This window comes from Octopus sinensis, linkage group LG9 (assembly GCF_006345805.1).
Source record: "Octopus sinensis linkage group LG9, ASM634580v1, whole genome shotgun sequence".
Taxonomy (NCBI): Eukaryota; Metazoa; Mollusca; class Cephalopoda; order Octopoda; family Octopodidae; genus Octopus; species Octopus sinensis.
The window spans coordinates 93895733-93921303 of NC_043005.1; the positions used below are offsets into that span (position 1 = coordinate 93895733).

General features: G+C 36.8%; 1 protein-coding gene across 3 annotated transcripts in view; it reads right to left on the bottom strand.

Annotated features, from left to right (window-relative positions):
* The window catches only part of LOC115215827 (inositol polyphosphate 5-phosphatase OCRL), a 169801-nt gene that overhangs the window by 89895 nt on the left and 54335 nt on the right, over nucleotides 1-25571 (bottom strand). For 2 of the 3 annotated variants that reach the window (XM_029785146.2, XM_036506172.1), the window contains 4 exons: nucleotides 24527-24627; nucleotides 23739-23846; nucleotides 21226-21372; nucleotides 17698-17793 (listed from right to left, as the gene is read on the bottom strand). In XM_029785146.2, coding sequence (XP_029641006.1) covers nucleotides 17698-17793; nucleotides 21226-21372; nucleotides 23739-23846; nucleotides 24527-24627 — 452 coding nt within the window. The remainder of the gene's footprint in view (nucleotides 1-17697; nucleotides 17794-21225; nucleotides 21373-23738; nucleotides 23847-24526; nucleotides 24628-25571) is intronic. The other variant, XM_029785147.2, reaches the window with a different exon arrangement.

Consider the following 25571-nt stretch of genomic DNA (forward strand, 5'->3'; position numbering starts at 1 on the left):
AACTTCCAAGAAAACTGAAGGAAGGTAAAATATGCCCTATTCATAAAGGAGGTAGCAGAGTGGAGGCCAAGAACTATAGACCTATCTCTCTGACCTCACACATCAGCAAGGTCATGGAATGAATAGTCAGAAGGAAACTGATCACCTTCCTTGAAGAAAATGACTTGCTGCCCGACACCCAACATGGTTTCCGACCAGGGAGAAGCTGCTTAACTCAGCTCCTACAACACTATGACTGGGTGCTGAAACAACTGCTCAACCACTCAAATGTGGAAGTGATATATCTCGACTTTGCAAAGCCCTTTGATAAAGTCGATCATGGAATGATATGTCACAAACTGCGTGATCTCAACATAGTTGGAAAACTGGGAGAATGGCTTCATGACTTTCTGAAAGATAGAAGTCAGGTGGTAGTAGCCAAATAGTGAGCGGTGTTCCGAAGGGCACTGTTTTGGGACCACTACTGTTCATAATGGCCTTCTCAGATATGCCCTCAGCCACGCAGAGAGCCACGATCACAAGTTATGCAGATGATACAAAAGTTTCACAGGCAATAAAGAACCCTGAGGACACTAAACGCCTGCAATGTGAGCTGGACAAAATATACAAGTGGGCTGGAAAGAATAGCATGCAGTTCAATGCTGAAAAGTTTCAAGCTTTATACTATCAGCATGCGAAACTAAATGCAATACCCAATGAATACACTGGACCCGGAGGAATTGCAATCCCAGAGGCAGAATCAGTGTGTGACCTGGGTATTTACATGAGTGATGACGCAACCTTTCGTGTACATGTTCTAAATTGGCAATGAAATGTAGACGACTGGCCGGATGGATTCTCAGAACCTTTAGAACAAGAGAACAAGAAACAATGATGGTCCTCTGGAGGACACTTGTCCTAAACCACTTTGACTATTGCTCTCAGCTATGGTCACCATCCAGTGTCAAGTTGATCACAGAACTTGAGGCGATCCAACGTAGCTACACGAAGAAGATAGCCTCTATATAGAATATAAGCTACTGGGAAAGACTCAAGAGATTAAAACTCTATTCCTTGGAGCGTAGGCGAGGAAGATATGCCATAATATACATCTGGAAGATCTTGGAGGGACTTGTCTCAAACTTTGGCATTGAGAGTTACACAAATGCCAAAACTGGGCGCCACTGCGTGGTGCCTAGGACTCCAAATTTGCCATCAAGATGTAGGACAAGATACTGTGATAGCCTGGGCTTCCGAGGCCCACAGCTCTTCAATATCCTCCCGAAGAACCTAAGAGACCTGCATGGGGTGGATGCAGATGTCTTTAAAATGAAAATGGATCTCTTCCTGTCAGATATCCCAGATGAACCAACTTCACGGCAGGAGGTGCAGATGAGGGCAGCTGCATCGAACTCTCTCATGCACCAAATGGCAGTTGCTAAAAAGCTTTTGTGAAGTAAAACCATGTAGCAACACCAAATGGCGGTGCCCCAGCATGGCCACAGCTCATGAGCTGAAACTAGAATCAATCAATAAATCCATCAATATGTATATATTATATATATATATATATATATATATATATATATATATAGATATATAGATATATAGATATATACATATATATACATATATATGTATATATATATATATATATATATACTAGCAGTATCGCCCGGCGTTGCTCGGGTTTGTAAGGGAAATAATTATATAAGCATTTTTAGAGATGTAAAGTATAATAGCCATCTCAATATGGCTAACCACAAAGGGGGAGGGGTGTTACTGTAGCTTTTTACGTTCTGAGATTTAATAATAAATTTTAGAGAGTTACTTCCCTTATATATGTCAAAATGGATTAAAAATGGGAAAAATTGATGGTAAATTTTTTTTTAAATCGTAGACTCATCGTAGACGCGCGCTAATACCCAGACGGTCTCGATATGAATCACGACTATAAGATACCCGGTTTTGGTTAAACTGCACCGCAAAATGTGGGAGTAGTTAGGAATCTAAATCGTAGGAGACAGACACACAACCTCACTTTTATATATAAAGATTTCCTCTATTTACATAATATTGAGGTCTCTTTCTTTCTTTTGTTATCTTACTGTTTTTACCAATATACATATATATATATATATATATATATATATATATATATAATATATACATATATATATATATAGTTACAGAGATGTACTTGCATAGCGAGTGACTTGATCTGAGATCGTGTGCTGGAACGAAAACAGTTGCAGCGTTGAAGGTGTTTATAAGCCATTTAAGAAACACACAAAAACCGTTAGATTCACTTCAACATTTAAATTTAATTTGTCAAAATATTTTCGTCGCTTTGAGACCGCGACCTGTTAGCACGATATTTTTGTCAGTGAACAAGTCGCGGTCTCAAAGCAACGAAAATATTTTGGCAAATTAAATTTAAATGTTGAAGTGAATGTAACGGTTTTGTGTGTTTCTTAAATGGCTTACAAACACCTTCCACGCTGCAATATATATATACACACATATATATATATGTATGTATGTATGTATGTATGTGTGTATATGTGTATGCATGTAGTGTGTGTGTGCGTGTCTGTGCTTGTGATTGTCCTCCACCACTGCTTGACAACGAATGTTGGTTTGTTTACATCCCTGTCACCTAGTGGTTTGACAAAGGAAACAGATAGAATAAGTACAATGCTTACAAAAATAAAACTGGAGTTGATTCATTAAACTACAATTCTTCAAGGCATTGCCCCAGCATGGCCACAGACCAATGGCTGGAAAAAGCAGAAGAATAAAAGAATACATTCTCTGCTTTGGTCTTATGTTCAAGGCATGAGAAAGCTTGAGTTTACATGAGAAGGCCTAACAGACCTCGTAGAAACAGCAGCCAAATCTCCCTAAAATCACACCTTACTGTCTTATGTATGTATATATATATGAGCCAATGAGGGGGACCTCTACATGGTAGCTAGACCTGGTAGAAATAGCAGCCAAATTTCCCCCAAATCACACCTTACTGTCTTATCTATGTATATATGTATGTATGAGCCTATGAGGGAGACCCCTACATGGCAGCTATACATGGTAGAAATAGCAGCCAAATCTCCCTCAAATCACACCTTACTGTCTTATCTTTCTGCTACTTGGATATAGGTCTTATATTCGTCGTAAAAAACTTTCCTGTCACACACTCACGCACATGCACACACACACACACGCACCCTCACACACACACACACATGCGCACACACACACACTCACACACATGCACATTAGCTTACAATTTTATTTATATATTTGCGTGTCTATGTGTGGAAAGAGGAAGTGGGAGGCAGAGTGAAAGAATCACTCACTACAGTAAGTGAATTACTTTCATTTTATTTGTTGCCCACTGTGTGTGTGCGTTTGCGTGTGGTGTAAACCAGACTAAGAAAAGCATTTGACACACACACGAGAATGTGAGTTTTCTGTAAATTTTGATTAATTGGAGTTTAAATTTTAAAAACTGGACCTGGCATGACGCGATGCATTGTACTCTTAAAAATGCTAGGTAAATTGTAATTGAAGAAATCCTATATTGTAGATTTGTATAACTCCCAAAGGGAGGCAGATAAAATCTGCCTTTTATAATAAGAGATATATATATATGTATATATATATATATATATATACATATATATATATATATGCATATATATACATATATATATATATATATATATACATATATATACATATATACATATATATACATATACATATATACACATATACATATATACACATATATACATATACACATATATACATATATACATATATATACATATATACATATATACATATATATATATATATACATATATACACATATATACATATATACATATATACACATATATACATATATACATACATATATATATACATATATACATATATACAATATACATATATATATATATATCCGGTTTCAACAGAGAGAGACGTATTGCCTCTTCTCTGTGAAAAAGTTTGCATAGATCGGCGAAATAACCCACTGTAGTTGCAAAACGTAAAACTCTAAGTCATAGAGATCACTACAACACTTTGGTTAAAAAATATTTAAAAAAATATATATATAAATATATACATATACACAGTAATTTTCATTTTCGCCGAAACGCACATGGTGCAAAAATAACTGAATCAAGTTATCTCCTGCAAGAAAGAAAAAAGAAGCATCTCTCCTGAAAAAAATCCCGTAAACCAAAAAAAAACCCCAGACCACATTGTTGGATTAAGTATCACTTTCATCTATTTCATATTTTATTTATTATTCTATTTTATCCTTCACTCAGGCCCACATCTTAGTTAAAGTTGCGATCGTTATTTTGTTTGTTTACATTTTCAATATCTGTTCTCGATATAATAATTTTTCAGATACTCTATCTTCTAATTAGCCTTAAGATTAAATTAAATTAAATAACGTTTAATATTGATAACGTCTAATTAGCCTTAAGATTAAATTAAATAACGTTTAATATTGTTTAATATTGTTAATAATTATTGTTAATTAGCCTTAAGATTAAATTAAATAACGTTTAATATTGTTTTAATATTGTTAATAATTTTTCAGATACTCTATCTTCTAATTAGCCTTAAGATTAAATTAAATAACGTTTAATATTACCCACACTCTAATATAATTTTGTTTATCTACATTTTCAATATCTGTTCTCGATATAATAATTTTTCAGATACTCTATCTTCTAATTAGCCTTAAGATTAAATTAAATAACGTTTAATATTAATAACGTCTAATTAGCCTTAGGATTAAATTAAATTAAATTAAATAACGTTTAATATTGTTTAATATTGTTAATAATTATTGTTAACTAGCCTTAAGATTAAATTAAATAACGTTTAATATTGTTTTAATATTGTTAATAATTCTTCAGATACTCTATCTTCTAATTAGCCTTAAGATTAAATTAAATAACGTTTAATATTACCCACACTCTAATATAATATTAACATTGCTAATATATTTTCAGATACTCTATCTCCTAATTAGCCTTAAGATTAAATAACGTTTTTACCCACACTCTAATATAATATTAATATTGCTAATACATTTTCAGATACTCTATCCCCTAATTAGCCTTAAGATTAAATAACGTTTTTACCCACAAACTTTAATATTGTTAATATTTCTTTTTCAAGTACTCTATCTTCTAATTAGCCTTAATATCTTCCTGTCTTCTCTCGAACATAATTAGATAGATAAACGGACAGACGGATTATCCAGCATGTCCAGAGCATGGAGACGTGACGAGCTGGATTTATTCGTACGAGCATGGGAGTGCGCCGGCGGAGATAGCCCTAGCGAGGTGATTGCGGCTGCGCTGAAGAGCAGAGGCTACAAGAGGACAGCGGCTCAGATGGAGCGAAAGAGACGGGAATTCGTGCGCTCATATGCGCTTGTACGGTCGCACATTGGCGCACTTGATGCCATCTTTGAGAACGAGCGGGGCAAAGATGGCAAGAATGGAGACGATGAAAGAAGTCACCCCCACCTGGTGGACGCTCGGGAGGAGGTTTTGAATGAGAAACCTGCCCGGGAAGTGAACCCAGTGAACCCAGGTGCAAGTTCTCCAACCGGCAGCAAGGGCCATGGAGACGGAGAACCCGGTGAAGAGGTAGAGGGAGGAAGAAGAACTAAAAGAAGGACTGGAAGAGCTAAAGGAAAAGAAAAAGCTCAAGCAGGACCAAAGGGTGAAACAACCAGGAATAGAAGTGGAACCGCAAAGGATGGAACCAAACAGCGCACACGGGTGTGTATGTTCTACCTGAGAGGTTCCTGCTGGCATGGAAAGGAAGGTGCAGGCTGCCGCTTTGCACATCGGGGACCCTCCACAGAGACACGAGGCAGATGGACAAACCATCAACACAAAGAAAAGGGATGGACCACGCACCACCTGCCCCAAAGCGGAGGTACGCAGATGTTGTGCGCGCCACAAACCGCCAACATGATGTTGTCGAAAGAGCAGCTGCTGAGCAACAGTCTTTTTTGTGCATGGCACAAAAGATTGTACAGCAGCTGACCTGGCTTCATCAAACCCAAGCCCGCAGGTGGGACTACCCACTATATACCAGACCACCACAGCAAACAGACACAGGATGGACACCGCCGGCAACAACGTACACTTCACCTCGATGCTCCTACTGAACATCAGAGGACTGCAAACACTCATAACAGGACAAAGATCCCGTTCCTGAGAGACTTTGTTGCATGCAATCAGCCTTATGCATAGCACTTACAGAAACGCACCTGAAACCGGACATAGCAGATGCGGAGTTACACATACCACAGTATGCTGTACTACGGACCGACAGGAAAGAAAGGAGTCATGGAGGTGTTGCTATGTACATCCGGGAGGACCTCACACCCCAGGTCCTCTTGTCATACTCAAACTCGGTGTGTGACACACTAATTGTACATATTAGGCAACTTGATGTAGTTGTGTCTGTTACATATCGCCCTCCAGATGCCCCAAGCCATGTGGGCAAGTTTGAAGACTGCCTTATAAAAATAGAAGAAGTTCTAACCACATTAGAACAACACATAGGTGTGCTTCTTATGGGAGACTTCAATCTGCCCAATGTCAGATGGCCCGAGGGCCTTTCTCTCCCAGGAATGACAAGATGTGAACGAGGACAGGCGAGGTCCCTCCTGAACCTCATCAACACCTGTACATGGAGCAGGTAATACTCCAACAACCAGGGCAGGTAACACACTGGATCTCTGCTTCACAAATGACATGGATCTCATCCATAATGTGAAAGTGACACCGACACTACTCTCGGATCACAACATGATAGAGCTGACCATGTACGGGCCAAAAGAGAGCACGGACATGCAGCCTACAAGAAACCCTCAAAATCTTTCCAGCTTGAACTACCATAAGGCAAACTGGAAACAAATTGAGAAAGAGATCCTCAAACAAAACTGGCCTAAATGTCTCTCCTCGCCAGACATCGACGTGAAACTTCAACAATTCATGTCTGTAATGCAAGCCATATGCTACAAATGTGTCCCAGAGAGAAAGCCACTGTACACAAGAACAAAATCCCCAGAGAGAGGAAAATTTTAATGAGACGGCGTACGAAATTTTCAAATCGCCTAAACAAACAGATTGAAAGCAGTGAAAAGTCCCGCCTAAAAATAAAACTGTTGAAATCGAAAAATGTCTGCAACTCTCCCATGAAAAAGAAAGAGCAGACAAAGAAGCCTGGGCTATAGAAAACATAAAATCTAACCCCAGAGCTTTCTACAGGTATGCCAGAAACAGCTACAGTGCACTGTAGAATAGGGCCACTCCTCGAAAAGGATGGCACACTTACAGGAAAACCAATGAGGGTAAGTGAAATACTGAATGAGCAATTCAAGAGTGTTTTCACTCCACCCCTTGGGCATCTCCAAATCACCAATCCAACTGACTTTTTTACCACTGCAGATATAAAATCAGAGGCGGCGACGATAGATTACATCGATATAAAGGAAGACGATGTAACCAAGGCTATAGATGAAATGAAAACAGACTCAGCTACTGGCCCCGATGGATTCCCGGCAATCCTCCTAAAAGCATGTAAGAGAGTCCTAGCAAGACCACTGCAGTTCCTCTTTCAGAGCTTCCTTGCAGCTGGCAAACTTCCAGGAAAACTGAAGGAAGGTAAAATATGCCCCATTCATAAAGGAGGTAGCAGAGCGGAAGCCAAGAACTATAGACCTATCTCTCTGACCTCACACATCAGCAAGGTCATGGAACGAAATCAGAAGGAAGCTGATCACCTTCCTTGAAGAGAATGACTTGCTGCCCGACACCCAACATGGTTTCCGACCAGGGAGAAGCTGTTTAACTCAGCTCCTACAACACTATGACTGGGTGCTGAAACGGCTGCTCAACCACTCAAATGTGGAAGTGATATATCTCGACTTTGCAAAGCCCTTTGATAAAGTCGATCATGGAATGATATGTCACAAACTGCGTGATCTCAACATAGTTGGAAAACTGGGAGAATGGCTTCATGACTTTCTGGAGGATAGAAGTCAGGTGGTAGTAGCCAATGGGGCCACCTCCATTAACACACAAATAGTGAGCGGTGTTCCGCAGGGCACTGTTCTGGGACCACTACTGTTCATAATGGCCCTCTCAGACATGCCCTCAGCCACGCAGAGAGCCACGATCACAAGTTATGCAGATGATACAAAAGTTTCACAGGCAATACAGAACCCTGAGGACACTAAACACCTGCAATGTGAGCTGGACGAAATATACAAGTGGGCTGAAAAGAATAGCATGCAGTTCAATGCTGGAAAGTTTCAAGCTTTATACTATCAGCATGCAAAACTGAATGCAATACCCAATGAATACACTGGACCCGGAGGGATTGCAATCCCAGAGGCACAATCAGTGCGTGACCTGGGTATTCACATGAGTGATGACGCGACCTTTCATGTACATGTTGCTAAACTGACAATGAAATGCAGACGGCTGGCTGGATGGATTCTTAGAACCTTTAGAACAAGAGAACAAGAACCATGATGGTCCTCTGGAAGACACTTGTCCTAAGTCACTTTGACTATTGCTCTCAGCTATGGTCACCATCCAGTGTCAAGTTGATCACAGAACTTGAGGCGATCCAACGAAGCTACACGAAGAAGATAGCCTCTATGCAGAATGTAAGCTACTGGGAAAGACTCAAGAGATTAAAATTATATTCCCTGGAGCGTAGGCGGGAAAGATATGCCATAATATACATCTGGAAGATCCTGGAGGGAAGTGTCCTGAACTTTGGCATCGAGAGTTACGCAAATGCCAGAACTGGGCGCCACTGCGTGGTGCCTAGGACTCCAAACTTGCCATCAAGATGTAGGACAAGATTCTGTGATAGCCTGGGCTTCCGAGGCCCACAGCTCTTCAATATCCTCCCGAAGAACCTGAGAGACCTGCATGGGGTGGATACAGATGTCTTTAAAATGGAGCTGGATCTCTTCCTGTCAGGTGTCCCAGATGAACCAACTTCACGGCAGGAGGGGCAGATGAGGGCAGCTGCATCGAACTCTCTCATGCACCAAATAGCAGTTGCTAGAAAGCCTCCATGAAGTGAAACCAAGTAGCAACACCAAATGGCGGTGCCCCAGCATGGCCACAGCTCATAAGCTGAAACTAGAATCAATCAATCAATCAATCAATATAATATATATATATATATATATATATATATATATATAGCAAAATTTAGGAACGACCATAGTAGAGAAAGAAAGTGAGAAGGGAAGTGACTGTGTATTTAGAGAGATTGAGAGCTGTGCGACTATATATTTATCTACCTATTTAAATCTGTCTAATTATATTTATTTATCTATTTAATTATATCTATCTATTATATCTAATTTATCTATCTAATTATATTTAAAATTTAATAGTGTGATGGAGGGTGGAGAAGACAGAGAAAGAAAGTGAGAAGGAAAGTAACTGTGTATTTAGAGAGATTGAGAGCTGTGCGACTATATATTTAGAGAAATTGAGAAGGTGAGAGAGGAAAAATTGTGACAGAGAGAAGTGGAGAAGTGAAGAGACAAGGAAAGATTGAACGGCTGAAAGAAGAGAGATGGTGTGATAGAGAGAAGTAAAGAGACAGAGGGAGAAAGAGAAGAAAGAGAGGGGGTTACGAAGCTGCAATAAAAAAGAAGGATTAAGAAAATGAAAGATTAAGAAAATGAAAGATTAAGAAAATGAAAGATTATTAAAGAGAGGAAAGAGAGGGGGTTACAAAGCTGCAATAAAAATGAAGGATTAAGAAAATGAAAGATTATTAAAGAGAGGAAAGAGAGGGGGTTACGAAACTGAGATAAAAATGAAAGATTAGGAAAAATGAGAGATTATTAACAGGAAAGCTGAAATAGGAAATAATAGATTCTGAAATAAAGACGAGAGATGAGATAGAAATAGGAAATAATAGATTCTAAAATAAAGACTGAAAGATTATTAAAGTTTCTTAAAGTTCGCGTTTATGCATATATACGTATACATATATACATACACATGCACACACACACACATATATACACAAACGGAGAGAGAGAGAAGGTGGAAGAAAAGAAAGTGAGGAAAATATATTAAAATATATTAAAGTGTGGAAAAGAAGGGGTTATTTAATCCTAAAGCTAATTACAAGAAGATAGAGGTATGAAAAACGAGAGAACAGAGATTGAAAGAGAGTTATTCTCCGAATGTAAACAAAAAATGGCTTCGTAAATTTTAACGGAGATGCTAGCTTAAGTTAAGGGAAATAGAATAATAAATAAAATATGAAATAGAAGATGAAAGTGATACTTATCACAACGATGCAGTCTGAATTTTCGTGCTTTACGGAATTATTTTCCTTCACAGGAGAGATGTTTCTTTTTCTTTCTTACAGGAGATAAATTAATTTAATGAGTTGCCACCATGTGCGTTTTCGGCGAAATGAAATTTACTGTATTACATTTGGCTTCAGGCAAAATATATTACGTTTTTGATTAATATATTTTTAACCAATGTGTTGTAGTAGACTTTATGAGTTAAAGTTTTACGTTTTGTTACTTTCAGTAGATTATTTCGCCGATTTATGCAAACTTTTCTGTTTTTTTTACAGAGCAAAGGCAAAACACGTCTTTCTCTGCGAGAACCGGAACTGTATCATCATCATCATCATCGTTTAGCGTCCGTTTTCCATGCTAGCATGGGTTGGACGGTTCTACTGGAGTCTGTGAAGCCAGAAGGCTTCATCAGGCCCAGTCAAATCTGGCAGTGTTTCTACGGCTGGATGCCCTTCCTAACGCCAACCACTCCGTGAGTGTAGTGGGTGCTTTTTACGTGCCACCCGCACTGGTGCCAGACAGAGCTGGCAAACGGCCACGAACGGATGGTGCTTTTTATGTGCCACCGGCACGAGGGCCAGGCGAGGCTGGCAACGGACACGAAACGGGGAGGTGCTGGCAACGGTCGCGAAACGGAAAGTTCTCTTACATGCCACCGGCACTGGTAACACATCTGCAATTTCCATTGATCGATTTCGATTCTGATCCTCACTTGCCTCAACGGGTCTTCACAAGCAGAGTTTCGACATGCCACCGGCACTGGTAGCACATCCGCAATTTCCATTGATCGATTTCGATTCTGATCCTCACTTGCCTCAACACGTCTTCACAAGTAGAGTTTTGTGTCCCAAGAAGGAAGGTATGCATACGTAGGCTGGCTCCATCCCATGTAGAAGGCCACGGGTTATGGACTCACTTGTCCTGCCGGGTCTTCTCGCGCACAGCACACTTCCAGAGGTCTCGGTCTCTAGTCATTTCCTCAGTGAGACCTAAAGTTCGAAGGTCGTGCTTCACCACCTCGTCCCAGGTTTTCCTGGGTCTGCCTCTTCCACAGGTTCCCTCAACCGCTAGGGTGTGGCACTTTTTCACACAACTATCTTCATAAATATATATATGTATGTAGGTCCCGGGTTGAGTCGGGGTTAACCACAGTAAATAAGGTACTCAATACATAGCAGAGTAAAGTAATTTATTTTATAGAAGGAGCTTCTACAGGACTAGAACTGTTTCATTCATATGAAATCTTCAGGAAGCTGGCTGTCAAAATAAGTTCTGGTATTTATGTATTTAGGCAGATTTAATGGAGTGGTGGTGGGGGACGTTTTTTGGGTAGATTGGTATTTAGGAGATAAACAGGCACAAGCTATTGTTCTTAGGGGAGTGGTCAAAAGGCCAGAGTGTCTTTTGAAATGAGAAGAATCAGTGAGAAAATAAATAAATGAATAAATAAATAGAATAATGAATAGAAACAGATATATGGGATGGGATTTTAGGTAAATTAGAAGACAATTGCTTTTTGGTGGTCCAGAAGAGGTAGGCAGTTTGTTATTGTTAGGTGGAGGGAATAGATAAATATACATGAAAAAACATAAAATAAATATACATACAAACACACATATATACACATGCGAATATACATATGTATACATACATATGCACATACACATACATACATATATATATACATACACACACACACATATATACATACACACACACACACACACACATATATATACACACACACACACACATATATACATACACACACACATATATATATATACATATACTATGGTCACGGCTGGCTGGATGGATTCTTAGAACCTTTAGAACAAGAGAACAAGAAACCATGATGGTCCTCTGGAAGACACTTGTCCTAAGCCACTTTGACTATTGCTCTCAGCTATGGTCACCATCCAGTGTCAAGTTGATCACAGAACTTGAGGCGATCCAACGAAGCTACACGAAGAAGATAGCCTCTGTGCAGCATATAGCTACTGGGAAAGACTCAAGAGATTAAAACTCTATTCCTTGGAGTGTAGGCGAGAAAGATATGCCATAATATATATCTGGAAGATCCTGGAAGGACTTGTCCCAAACTTTGGCATCGAGAGTCACACAAATGCCAGAACTGGGCGCCACTGCGTGGTACAAAGGACTCCAAATTTGCCATCAAGATGTAAGACAAGATACTGTGATAGCCTGGGCTTCAGAGGTCCACAGCTTTTCAATATCCTCCCGAAGAACCTGAGGGACCTGCATGGTGTAGATGCGGATGTCTTTAAAGTAGGACTGGATCTCTTCCTGTCAGGTGTCCCGGATGAACCAACTTCACGGCAGGAGGTGCAGATGAGGTCAGCTGCATTGAACTCTCTCATGCACCAAATGGCAGTTGCTAAAAAGCATTCGTGAGGTAAAATCATGTAGCAACACCAAATGGCGGTGCCCGAGCATGGCCACAGCTCATGAGCTGAAACTGGAAAAATCAAAATCAAAATCAATACATACACCTACATACACACGCACACACACACACATATATATATATATATATACATATATATATATATACACATACAAATACACATAAGTATACATGCATAAATATACCCATATACATAATTATGCATATATAAACACATACATAAATATACATATGTACACACAAACACACACATAAATATATACACGCATATATAAACACATATAAAAACATATGTGTATATAAATATATATACGCATATAAATACATATATGCATATATAAATACACACATGCATATACATACACACATATACGTACATGCACATACATACACCTACATACATATACATCTACACATATATATATATACCCATACATAAATCTACATGTCCATATAATATATATATATATATAATATATATATATATATATATATATATATATATATATATATATACATACATCCATACACAAATATACATGCATACACACATACACACATTTATATACAAATACACATACGAATACATAATATACATGCATATACACATACACACATATATACATACATAAATACATACATGCATATATATATATACACATATACATACATACACACATATAAATACACATATATGCATATATATATATACCAGCATAAACATATACATATGTATATACATACATATAAATATATACACATGTACACACATACATACATAAATACATATACACGCATACAAACACATGTATATATATATACATACATATATACATACACGCGCATACATACATATGCACATATATACACATACACACATATACACGCATACACATACATATGTACATATACATATGCAAACATACATATATATGCACATATATACATATATGTGCATATCGATACTACCTCTTATATTATTTATTTATTTATGATTTGGTTGTGTATGTGGCTATGTCTGTGTGTATGTGTGTGGGTGTGTGTGTATACATATAACTATGCATGTATGTGCGCACGATCTGTCGATGTGTGTGCGCGTGTGTATGTTTCCTGGCTAACTAACCATAAAATTTCCATTGTGATTCAAATTTAAAACTATAAGCCAATCGAATCTATCTATGAAAATCAATACCATGCGGGCAGAAGAATTTGACTTATTGAGTATATATGTGGATGTCCGCTTGCTTTACATGGTACAATCATGCTTGTTATTATTATTATTATTATTAATATTAATATTAATTTTATTGACTTTTTGTGTGGTTATACATTTTAATAGACTGGACTGTTAAATATATATGCCTGCTTTAAATGTGAGTGTACATGTATTTCCTTGATGTTGGTTATAGAACTATGAGTTCAATATGGAACATTATTGTGTTTGTTAATGTATATTGATCTATATTGTTTATATTGTATTATTGTGTATATATATATGTGTAGAAATATGAGTGTCTATGCACACATATTTATATTTATATGTAAATTTTTTTCATACTTACATTAAATTCTCTGAAGAGGCCGTGAGACATTCTTGTTAACGTCTCATTTATACCTGCTTTATATGGCTAATAGGTTAAATGGGACATACCTGTCTTCACGGCCGAAACAGCTGTCAGCTACAATGTAAATGTATTTTCTATTTCTATTTCTATGTCTTGTTATATTTGTAATATATTATGTATAATATCATTACTGTTGTGTAATGGTTTAATAAAGTATTGATTGGGCATTATCTGATGGCTGATGATTGATTTAGGTATGTTTCTCCATTTTCTCATTTTGCATATATGCTAAATGATGATGATGATGATATGTATATAGTCTTAGGAGAGAAGGTAATTGGGGGTGATGAAGGAACGGTGGTGTGGTGGGGTGGGGGGTTTTGTGGGTGGGGTGTCGTCAGTCGGGTGGGTCTGTAATTTTTGTTGTTTGCATAGATTTTGTGCATAAAGTTTGGGGAGTGTTCCGAGATCTTGTTGAGGAGAGGGCCTTTGGCAAATAAAATCTCCAATCTCTCAGAAATGCAAAGGTCACAGCAAGTATGGCCTCCCGTGTAAGAACGCACTCTCTGGAGTAGTCTCCACTTGATCTTGAAGGGGATGGAGTTCCTTTTAAGGTGCCAGATATGGGTGGCGAGAGTAGTCTGGTTAGATTTGTCAGGTCGCCGGAATGAATGTGTGTGGGCGTACCAGTGAGTCTTAAAACTATTTGAGGTCATTCCGATGTACGATTTTCTTTTATCATCGGGGCCTGATCGTACATCGCATATGTAGACAAGATCTTTCTGTAGGCAGTTGTTGTTGAGGGGGCAAGTAGTCTTATCAGGGCAATTGCAGTTGCTGTCGGATGCTGGATGGGCTTCGGAAAAAGTAGATTTATTAAGTTTTTTGACGTTATTGTTGGCTAGGTTCCTAGCTAGATTGGGTGTGGTGGAGTAGGAGAGTCTAATGGTGTTCTTATTAAGGATTGTATAGTACTTATGTTGGGTGGGGAAGTGTTTTTGTAAGAGAGTGAAGAAAATTTTAGCTACAGGTGTTGAAACTTCACGGTTGAAGGGGGGTTGTACCAGCTAATGTGTCTTCGCCTATTATTCTTGGGTGGGTGTGGAGCTATGCTAATGTAGGTGATCTTATCTCTAAAGCCACTGCGGGCCAGGGCCTCGTTGTAGTAGGGGCTGTGGCATTAAAGATATCCTCGGTGGCAGAGAGGCTAGATATCCTAATGGAGACACTTTTCACTAGGTTGTCTAATATATTTTTGGGGTGGTTAGAATTAATATCTATGTATCTAAGGGATTCATTAGGTTTATGGTACCGGTAATAAAGGGAGGTTTCTAAATCGAGGGTAACGTCAAGGAAGTTAGCTTTTGTTAAGTTCGAATCTAAGGTAATCCTAAGGCCTAAGTTTTTAAAAATATATATATATATATATATATCAACATAAACAAACTTCATATTCATTCATTAGTCAAAATATAGTAGACAGCATATTGTGGTGGTTGTTTAGATGTTAGTATTAAAGAGTAGGAAAATGAGAGAAACAGTTATGAACAATGGGGGAAAAATTCTCAGAATATCTAATTGTTCTTAAGATGGTGTGTGTGTGTGTGTGTGTGTGCACACGAGTGAGTGAAGGAATAAAACCAAGTAGCATTCAACACATTTGGCTGGAGTTACACGTATTTCATAATAATTTGATGTCTACCTCCTAATATCTGATGAGATGGTTGTTTCCGTCATTCAACTGCGACCATGCTGGGGCATATCCTTGTAGAACTTTTAGTCAAATGAATTGACCCCAGTACTTTTTTTGAGCCTGGTACTTATTCTATCGATATCTTTTGACAAACTGCTAAGTTATGGGGAAGTAAACACATCAACATGATTGTCAACTGGTGGAGTGAGGGACAGACACACAGATATATACAGATGTATGCGTGAAACTGGAGACATCATGAAAATTCATTTACACAACCATCTCATGTCATTTTCCAATGGAAACAAAAAGCACTGTACATCGTTATCTAAGCTCATCTGGAAGCTCAAATGGAATGGAGTGAAGCATACAACCAACTGGTTTATAATAAAAATACACCAGATTTTACTATAGAACATTGTGAGTGTGTAACTTATGCCTGGAGGAAACCCTGGAGATCATCACATCCAGGGAAAACATGATTAATAAACATTCCAAATATAAGATGCAAATATAAGATTAAGACGTCCTTCCTAGAATTTGAACAGAGTATTAAGAAACACCAACCATCGTTAGCACTTAATGGAACAAAAGAGAAACATATAAACAGATTAAACCAAAAAGAAAGCATTATTTTCCTATGCTATGTCACTGTACTACCGGAAGTAATTAAAAGGACTCTTTAAGGGAACACTATTTGTCAACTGAGACAATGAACTTCAACACCAAAAGGAATTTGCTTCCTGACTCTACAACATCTGAATTCATTAAGGGAGTGCATGCTGCAATTAAGTCAAACCAATGAACTGCACTATCCACTCCTGCATCTGTACACACATTTCAAAACAAGTCTGGCCTCATCACACACTCCTCTCTTTCCATCACCTTCTATTCCTCCCTACCAAATACACACAGAACTGCCCACATACACCAATGAACCTTTTTATTGGTGAAAACTGATAAACATCTTACATACATTATATATATACAGAGAGAGACACACACACACATTAAATTCTAAAAGGGACTGCTCTTTAGATGATGGAACTGTAGATTTGCATTTATCAACTTCTATATCACAAACAGGTAGGAATCCTTAAATTTAAATAACTTTGGAGTGTTTAGCCAGAGATTTTGTCACAGAGATTTTGTCCTTAGAAGTCTAACAAAGAAAATGAATGAAGGAGAAGAGAAATTGTAGAGTTGGTGGTGTAATCCTAACTTGAAATAATTCATCTACCAGCTTTTAAATTGGAAGATAACTGCCGACTCTAAAATAAAACATATGTTAAAAACTATTTGAGGAATAGAAAAAACTTATTACAGCACATGTTTATTTCAATTTTCTGTACATACGACTAAGGTATGTACTGGATTGAAAATGGGAGATTGAGCTCAATAATTGAAATGGAAAAAGTGCATGAAAAAGAATTTGAATGCCATATTAATATATTAATTGCATAATTACAAGGAAAATCAATGAACAAGAAACAAACATTCAATAACAGTAAAGGATTAGTAGGGGAAATGGGATGAAGGTGCATCAGGCAATAATTTTGAAATAAAAGCTGCACAGCATATTTGCTTAAGTGCTGAAGTGCTAGCACATTGGTCTTACTTAAAACAAATGCAGGTTTCAGTGGATCAAATTCTTCCTGAATTGTCAAAGAGAGGTTTCCCTGTTCCTGATTGGATTTTACCAAAGAAGGCTGGGCTGGAACACAAGTAGAACTACATACTAAAGCTGGTTGCACAGGAGCATGATACATGAAGCAAAATGGTGGTAAATTTTACAGCAGGCCAAAATTATAGGAAAACAACACTTACAGGTAATAACTGAGTATTATTACATTAACTATTGCAAAAGATTAAAAAGGATTTAACATTATTAATGAGCTAAGTTAATAGCTCTATGTACATTAACACAGAGAAAGCTGGCCAGCAATTTGGCTAATTAGATACTACAAGTTGAAATGGAAATGAAACAAAAGTTTACCTACTCAAACATGTTAAGGTAGGAGGAAAAAAAATTAAACCCCAACAAAAGAAGGATAAGGGGATACAGTGTTTTAAGAGTGTCTCAAGTTGAGACTCTTTTGTTTTCTTTATAAAACAATATTGCAGCCACATCTCAATGATGTCTGAAGAGCAATAAACTTCAACTGTATCAAATTGATATCTCTAACTGGAGACATTTGTGAGAATTTAAACTGAGGTAAAGTCTAATGAGGTTCACCAGAATGAGGATTATTTGGTACTAATTAAGAACTGATTAAGTTTATTTAACTATGAATTCCCAGCATGTGAAATATGTTGGCAACTGATAGACAGCAATAGGAATTCAAAACTAGCTGATGCCACTTAGTGACTACTTTGTTCTAATCAAAGCTTGTATAGAGTATAATTAGTAGATGTAGAGTCAACTAAAGAGTCCTACTTAAAAATTCAGAAATTCATTATCATCATCACTGCTTTTTTTTTAATGTTGTTTTGCTGGAAAGGCTTGGATAGGACTTTTTGAAGCCTTGTTTTACAGCTGGACACACTTCTGATGCCACACCTTGAGCATCACTTCTTAAAATATACATCAACATGATGTACTCACTCCAAAAACAGAGATACACATCTATATTCAGCATAATATTTACTAATTTCTTCAGTAGAGAGAAATCATTATACTCAGTTAGCTTTGTCAAGGGGCACAGTGAAATTGAAACGGCAACTTGAAGTCAGCAATCAGATGTATTTGCAAGTTTGTCTTTTGCATTACCCTAAATCCTACTCTGGCCATGTTTCTAGCCTTCATTTAATTTTGAAAATCAAGAATTGTAGAATTTTGATGACTTATTTTTTGTCATTATCAATTTGGTATTCAGAATGTAACCTAATACAAGGCTCCTATATAAACACAGAGGAAGGATCTTAATTTAAATACAAACAATTTAAAATGAGACATTTTGCATTATACAAAGAAAGGTACTTTTAAGCGGGTGGGTATCACAAAGCGTTGGATAAATTTTATTTTCCTCTTTTGGAAATGTAACTGCTGCTGCTGCTACTACTACTACTACTGCTGCTACTGTTGTTAAGGTACTTGTGACTCTCCATGGAGTTTGTGACACACGCTTTGGGAATGAATAATGGATGACAAAACTATTGCTAATCTTTTTATCTGACCAAAAAATTAATTTAGATTAGATTTGCTGGTGAACTGCCAGAGTATTTAATCTGACTCTGTGCTCTAAGATCAAATTCTGTCAGAGGCAACTCTGCTTTTCAAATTTTTGTGGTTGATAAAAATAGTATCAATCATGGGTAATAGATTGTTAGAACAGTAAGAACACTGAACCAGATACCTAGTGGTATTTGTTCTGATTGTTTGTGTCTTGGATCAAGTGGCATCCAAGTGTCTAAAAAAGTGCTCACAACAACCTAAAGGGTAGTCATGAAGGCAAGTTCTTGTAATAAATACCAGGACTAAATAGATGGTGCCGGATAAGTTGAGGGTGGGGCTCCTCCTCCAGTTGTACCCTGGTGAATTAATGAATAAATAAATAAAAGTTCTGAGGAGATCAAATGTGTCACTAGCCACTCTTTTCAATCACAAAAATCAAGCTGGAAAGAGCTTTCTTGTGTTGGAGGAGTTCTGTGAAAGATGACATTTCACAAGCTGATGCTGATCTAATCAAATGTAACAAAGCTGTTGAACTTTCAAAAAGATATGGGGCAAAGGTGAAAGTGGGTTGGTCAGTGTAGAGGGGACAACATATCTAATGTGCACTGCCAGGTATGGTAATGGTGGTCTGACCAGCTCGTTGCTAATAAAAGATCCTTCACTGGAATGTCACATCAGTATTTGGGATTACCACATTCTTGTTTAATAAACATTGACTGAAGACATCTAATTACTTTTCAAACCTAAGAATTTAATGTTCAGTCATGTAAAAATAAAAATTAAACACCCATCACATAAATGTAAGAAGAGACAAAATGATTTCCAACATTCCATTACCATAATATTAAAACATAATAGTCTCAACATACATATATATATGTATATATACACACATGCAGAAACAATAGCAGCGTGGTTTGGGTATTAACAAAAATAATTAAGCAAATAATTTCAAAATCACAGACGAATGTGTTAATCATACCAATTATAAAGATGCAAAATTTGATATGCATTGTATTAAAAAAAAATCAAAATGAATCCAAAAATATACTGAAGGAGGTGACAAAAAAAATGCAAGCAGAAACCACCACCCCACCAAAAAAACTCTTTGGTTATTTATGTAAAAACTGATGTAAATATGGATTAGTTTTAGGCAATTTAGTTCAAGTGTGTGTATTTGCATAATCAAAGAAATTAATAACACTGAATATTTTGAGGGGAAATATTGCATATTTTAAGCACTTAAAGCATGTGTGTGTGTGTGTGTACACACACACACACATGTCCATTTTGTGTTGACTGTCAGAAAAAAAAAAAGACTACTAAATATCATGATATAGAGATTAATAATATTCTATTGTAGTTGAGCCACTCTGAGTTTTGCCTGTGGGAGCACAGAGTCTTCAGGCAAGTTGTGACCATAAATACGTATGTATAGGAAAAATACTGAGAGAATATAGAACGAAATATTGTATGCTTTAAGTGCTTGTTTGCTATATTATACACACACACACACACACACACACATAATGCAAATGTAGAAGCCTGTGTTCCAAATGTAAAGAAACTTTCTTGTTGGTAAAATGTAAGTCCCTGATGCAACAAAAGAAAGATGGAAAGCTGCTTGTAACTGATTACATGTCTGTGAGTGTTACAGAAAGTGTGTGGTTCAAGTCCTGTGGGCAGCTATCCACATTTTAATTTTTTCGGCCAAGGGGCTTTTAACTTCAATGTATTATAAACTATTACTTATAGCTGAATTTGCTTCAAGATATATGGTTAACAAAGACTTGATACACATACACACACAAAACTATACATGTGTTTGTGTGCTTCCATGCATGCTTGTATTAATTTTTAGATTAGTAAGTGCTTATGAATTGTGTGCATTAAGAGATATGCAAATAGGTATTTTTCTTTACAACATCATTTGATTCCAAAGCGGGGCAGAAATTAAAAGAAATTCAGTACCTTTCTTCCCATTATCTTCAATATTCATGTACTTCAATGGGTCAAAAACATCTGTTTCAAATAAGTTTTTTTCAAGGGCTTTATTAGTATACTTGTCCAGCCAAGAAAAAGATGAAGGCAAACCGAATCCAACGACATGTGCAACAGCTGTAAGGAAGAACGAAAATCACAAGCAATCGAATAAAAACTCTCCACTCTTAATGAAGAAATGAGATACTTATGGGCAATAGTTTCATTATTGAGTTGGTGTAAAATTTGGCTGGAACGTGTAGGTGAGTGTGTGTATGCAGGCATTATACAGACAGACAGACATGTATGTACATATGTATTTATGTCTGTATATATGTACGATTTTGACAACAAAAGTTTTCATACAATAATATAGAAAAAGCTAACAATAAGGGAATAAAAATGAATGCCTTGCAGACAAAAGCCACAAATGAATGAGGCAAAAATAAATTTAGTTTTGACATGCCAGATAGAAATAATATTTTCGGGGCAATGAAAGATTATTTCACAATAATTTCTTTGTTCCATTGTAAACCTTAAATTCTTAATTTCCATTATTTGTAAAATAATCAGTTATGAAAGGACTTGGAAAGAAGAATTTAGTAGAATTTCTTCAAACCTTTGATACTATCCTTCTTCTTTATGGTGATTCCAAATTAAACCTTCAAAAATAATTTCATGTCTATGTTCCAAAATGCCAGTTTAATAACAACCAAACTAATTTATTAAATTCTTCATTATTTTAAAAATTAATTGAAACAAAGGCAACATATTTCAACAGAAATATGGTAACAAAAGGGTTAAATTTTGCTTTGAGTTAGTCTTATCTTTCTATAACATTGTTCTTTGTAGCTGTTTAACTCCAGGTCAGCTCTGACCAAGCAGATTTATGATTAATGGTGCTCTAGTTATGACCATCCCATTTTATTTTCAGACACTGTTTATGCAGGACTACATTCTTCAAAAAGTTCTTCCTTTAAAGTGGCAGGGTATGATTTCAAGGAGATTTGGTTGTTATTTTCAACAGGTTGAATGACCACATAGAGCTCCTTCATTAATTTGCTGTTGTATTACAAAATCTCAGCTGAAGCTGACAACCTCCTCCTCACACCATCCCACTGAGAGTCTGTTAAACACATTCTGCTAAGATGGAAGATTTTATTATGGTTCTCTTTGCTCTCTTGCACAGCTTTCCTACATTTTGTGCAATATTGACCACTGTTAATACTATTTTATAGGGAAACTAACTTGAACAATAACTGTTTATATTTCCTATACATCCATTTAGGACAAACACTTGTGTGCTGATGGTGCTGCTGTACTTTATTTCCAAATGCACAAGTTGATGTTTCATCAGAAACAGTCCAGTAGGTGTTTCAGCTTCTTCTACCCTAATACCAGAGCTACCCAGGGCTATCCACCCATGTAGGCAACAAAGTTCTCACACAACAGTATAAGCTTTGTTGTTCTTTCAGCTATGGTGCTTAGCTGAACCTGTGTTTCTGCCAGGTTGTACTAAGATTTTCTAATAGCAACTGACAGAGCAGACTAATTTCCTACCAAATCTAAGTATTTCAGCTTCTAATTCCACATTGTGTTATGCTCAACATAGTAGAAGTGGGTGGTCAACATATCAAGGCTGTCCTAATGAAAATGCTCTTTCTCTAAGATTGACTCTTGCTTACCTATTCGAGTGACTGCTGTTTTTCAAACAAAATGTTCATCTCACAAAACCCGCCCTAACTTCCTCATATTTCCCCAAAACCACAGATGGGAGTTGGAGTGGGGGGGGGGGGCAATGAAAACAAATCTTATTTTGATCAACAATAGAAAAATCTTTGTTAGAATAATTCTTTTATATCTTTGCTGCAATATTATGAAGAGAGAAAAAAAAAAGAACTTGGATAGTTTCAAGCAAACAACTTGCAACTTTTGTCAAGGTTAACTATTTTGTTTTCATCCATTCAATATCAATGATATAAGGACCAGTCATATGTTAAAGTTTAAAAAAAAAAACAATGGCAATAATTAGTTGACCATGTTATTCTTGCACATATAGTAGTAATTTATGTTGTTGGTTGATGGCATTGCAGAAGCAAATAACTCAAGCACCTCTGCAAATACCAAGCTCCATGTCATCATCATCATCATCATCGTTTAATGTCCGCTTTCCATGCTAGCATGGGTTGGACGATTTGACTGAGGACTGGCAAACCAGATGGCTGCACCAGGCTCCAATCTTGATCTGGCAGAGTTTCTACAGCTGGATGCCCTTCCTAACAGCACTTGTGACAATAGTTAATTGATTGTGTGTGCAATAGTTTACTGAACAAGCCGAGATTATGATCAAGTAGGGACATAGGCTGTACTTGCTTTGGACCATACATATCATGTTCAAACAGCTATAAAGGTTGATTCTCAACAACATGTCAACATGTTATGTGACAATCACAGAATGAAGTAAGATTGAGACATAGTAAAAAAAAAAAAAGCAAGCTACTCACTTTCCTTTGCCTGTTTCAGTTCTTTACATAGCGCAACAGTTTGACTTGCTGATAGATCAAAACGTAATCGCTTTTGGTTGTTTGATATTTCGACAAGTACCTCTGATTCTACAGAAACAGAAAGTTGTGACATTCAAAAGAGAGCATTTAAAAATAAACCAATATATATTGTGCAGTAAGTTGCATTGAATGGCAGGTAAAATTTACTACTATTTATACACACAGGTAAACTTGAAGAGGAACAAACAAACAACAACAATTTGACCTTACAGATAAATCGTGTGAACGTGAACCTAGCAAAGTGCTAGAAAGTAAGAAATATAAGATGGATGTGGGATTTTAACATAAAGACTAACAGAAGCTGGAAGGCCTGATTTAGCAGTAGTAGATAAAGAGAATAGAAAGTACCAGATAATTGACTTTACAGTTCCAAATGACAAGAAAGTCAATATGAGAGGTACAGAGAAAATAACAAAGTACCAGGACAAAGCCACTGAGTTACAGATGCTATGGAAAGGGCACGTAAAATGTATGCCTGTAGTTATAGGTGTATTAGGAACTATCCTTAAAGATTTGAACAGATGGATAGAGGAAATAGATATAAGACCTAGTTTAGGGCAGATCCAGAAAACAGTGTTATTAGGGACAGCTCAGATTCTTAGGAAAGTTCTTGGCATTTAAGGTTACTTGTTGTAGCCCGATGTTAGAAATTCTTCTTTTCCAACAGTTTAATCTGTTGTGTGTATATGACAACAACAACCCATGCTCCAGAGAATTAATTACCTTACCTTGCTTGTAAGAGAATTCTTTGTTGATTGGTATAGTTTCCATGACACTTAACTGGCTTATCTCACTACATGGTACTTGAGTGGTAGAAAATATTAACACACTGCAAAAGCAAAAGAAAGAAAAATATAAAAGAAATCACTTTTAAAATTATGTAGACTTTCATTCCTAATCCCCTGAAAATATGCTTTCATTGCTAATCCCTCAATTGTTAAGGAGTTTACATAATACAATCAAACTAATCCTAATACAGTATCAGTATTAGGGCATATTTTATTGTCCCTCAGAGGGAAGGTAATTTCATTAAGGAAGATTTTGGATTTAGAACAGTAAAGCTCTGTACATAATATACACAATATTAGCCCGTGTCTAGTGACACAATTTCTATAACTCTGTTGCAGTTAACCCTTTTGTTAATTGATTTTTGTTCAAATACACTGTCTCTGTATTAATTAATTTTGAAAATAACGAAAAATTTAGCAAAATGACTTTGTAATTATTAAGATGGTATGGAAAAAAAAAGCACTCAGTACACTTTGTTGAGTGGTTGATGTTAGGAAGGGTATCCAGCTCTAGAAATCATGCCAAAACAGATGGCAGTGCTTGGTGCAGTCAGAGAGTTTTTTAAGATAGTCCAAGTTCTTGGACTATCTTATAAAAAAACTCTCTGACGAAGCCTGTGTACTTATATATGCATAAATTAACCCTATAAACTTCTTGGACTATCTTATAAAAACTCTCTGACGAAGCCTAGAGGCATACCCAAGTACCCGAATTTTATCTACAGACTTACAATACACTGAAAAGATGGAAATAACATATGGGGTACTGTGACCTCTTGGCTGAAACAGCTGTAAGAAACTGTTCTTCTCTCTCTATTCTAGAAATTACTGGTACTTTACACATGTATTTATATATTATCTGAACTGTTTAAAATAAATAAATAGACATAATATAATGTCTAACAGCTGATGAATACTACCTCTGGATTCCCTCCATTTTCTTCTTGCCATATATATATACAGATAGAAAATAGTGGAGGGAGGG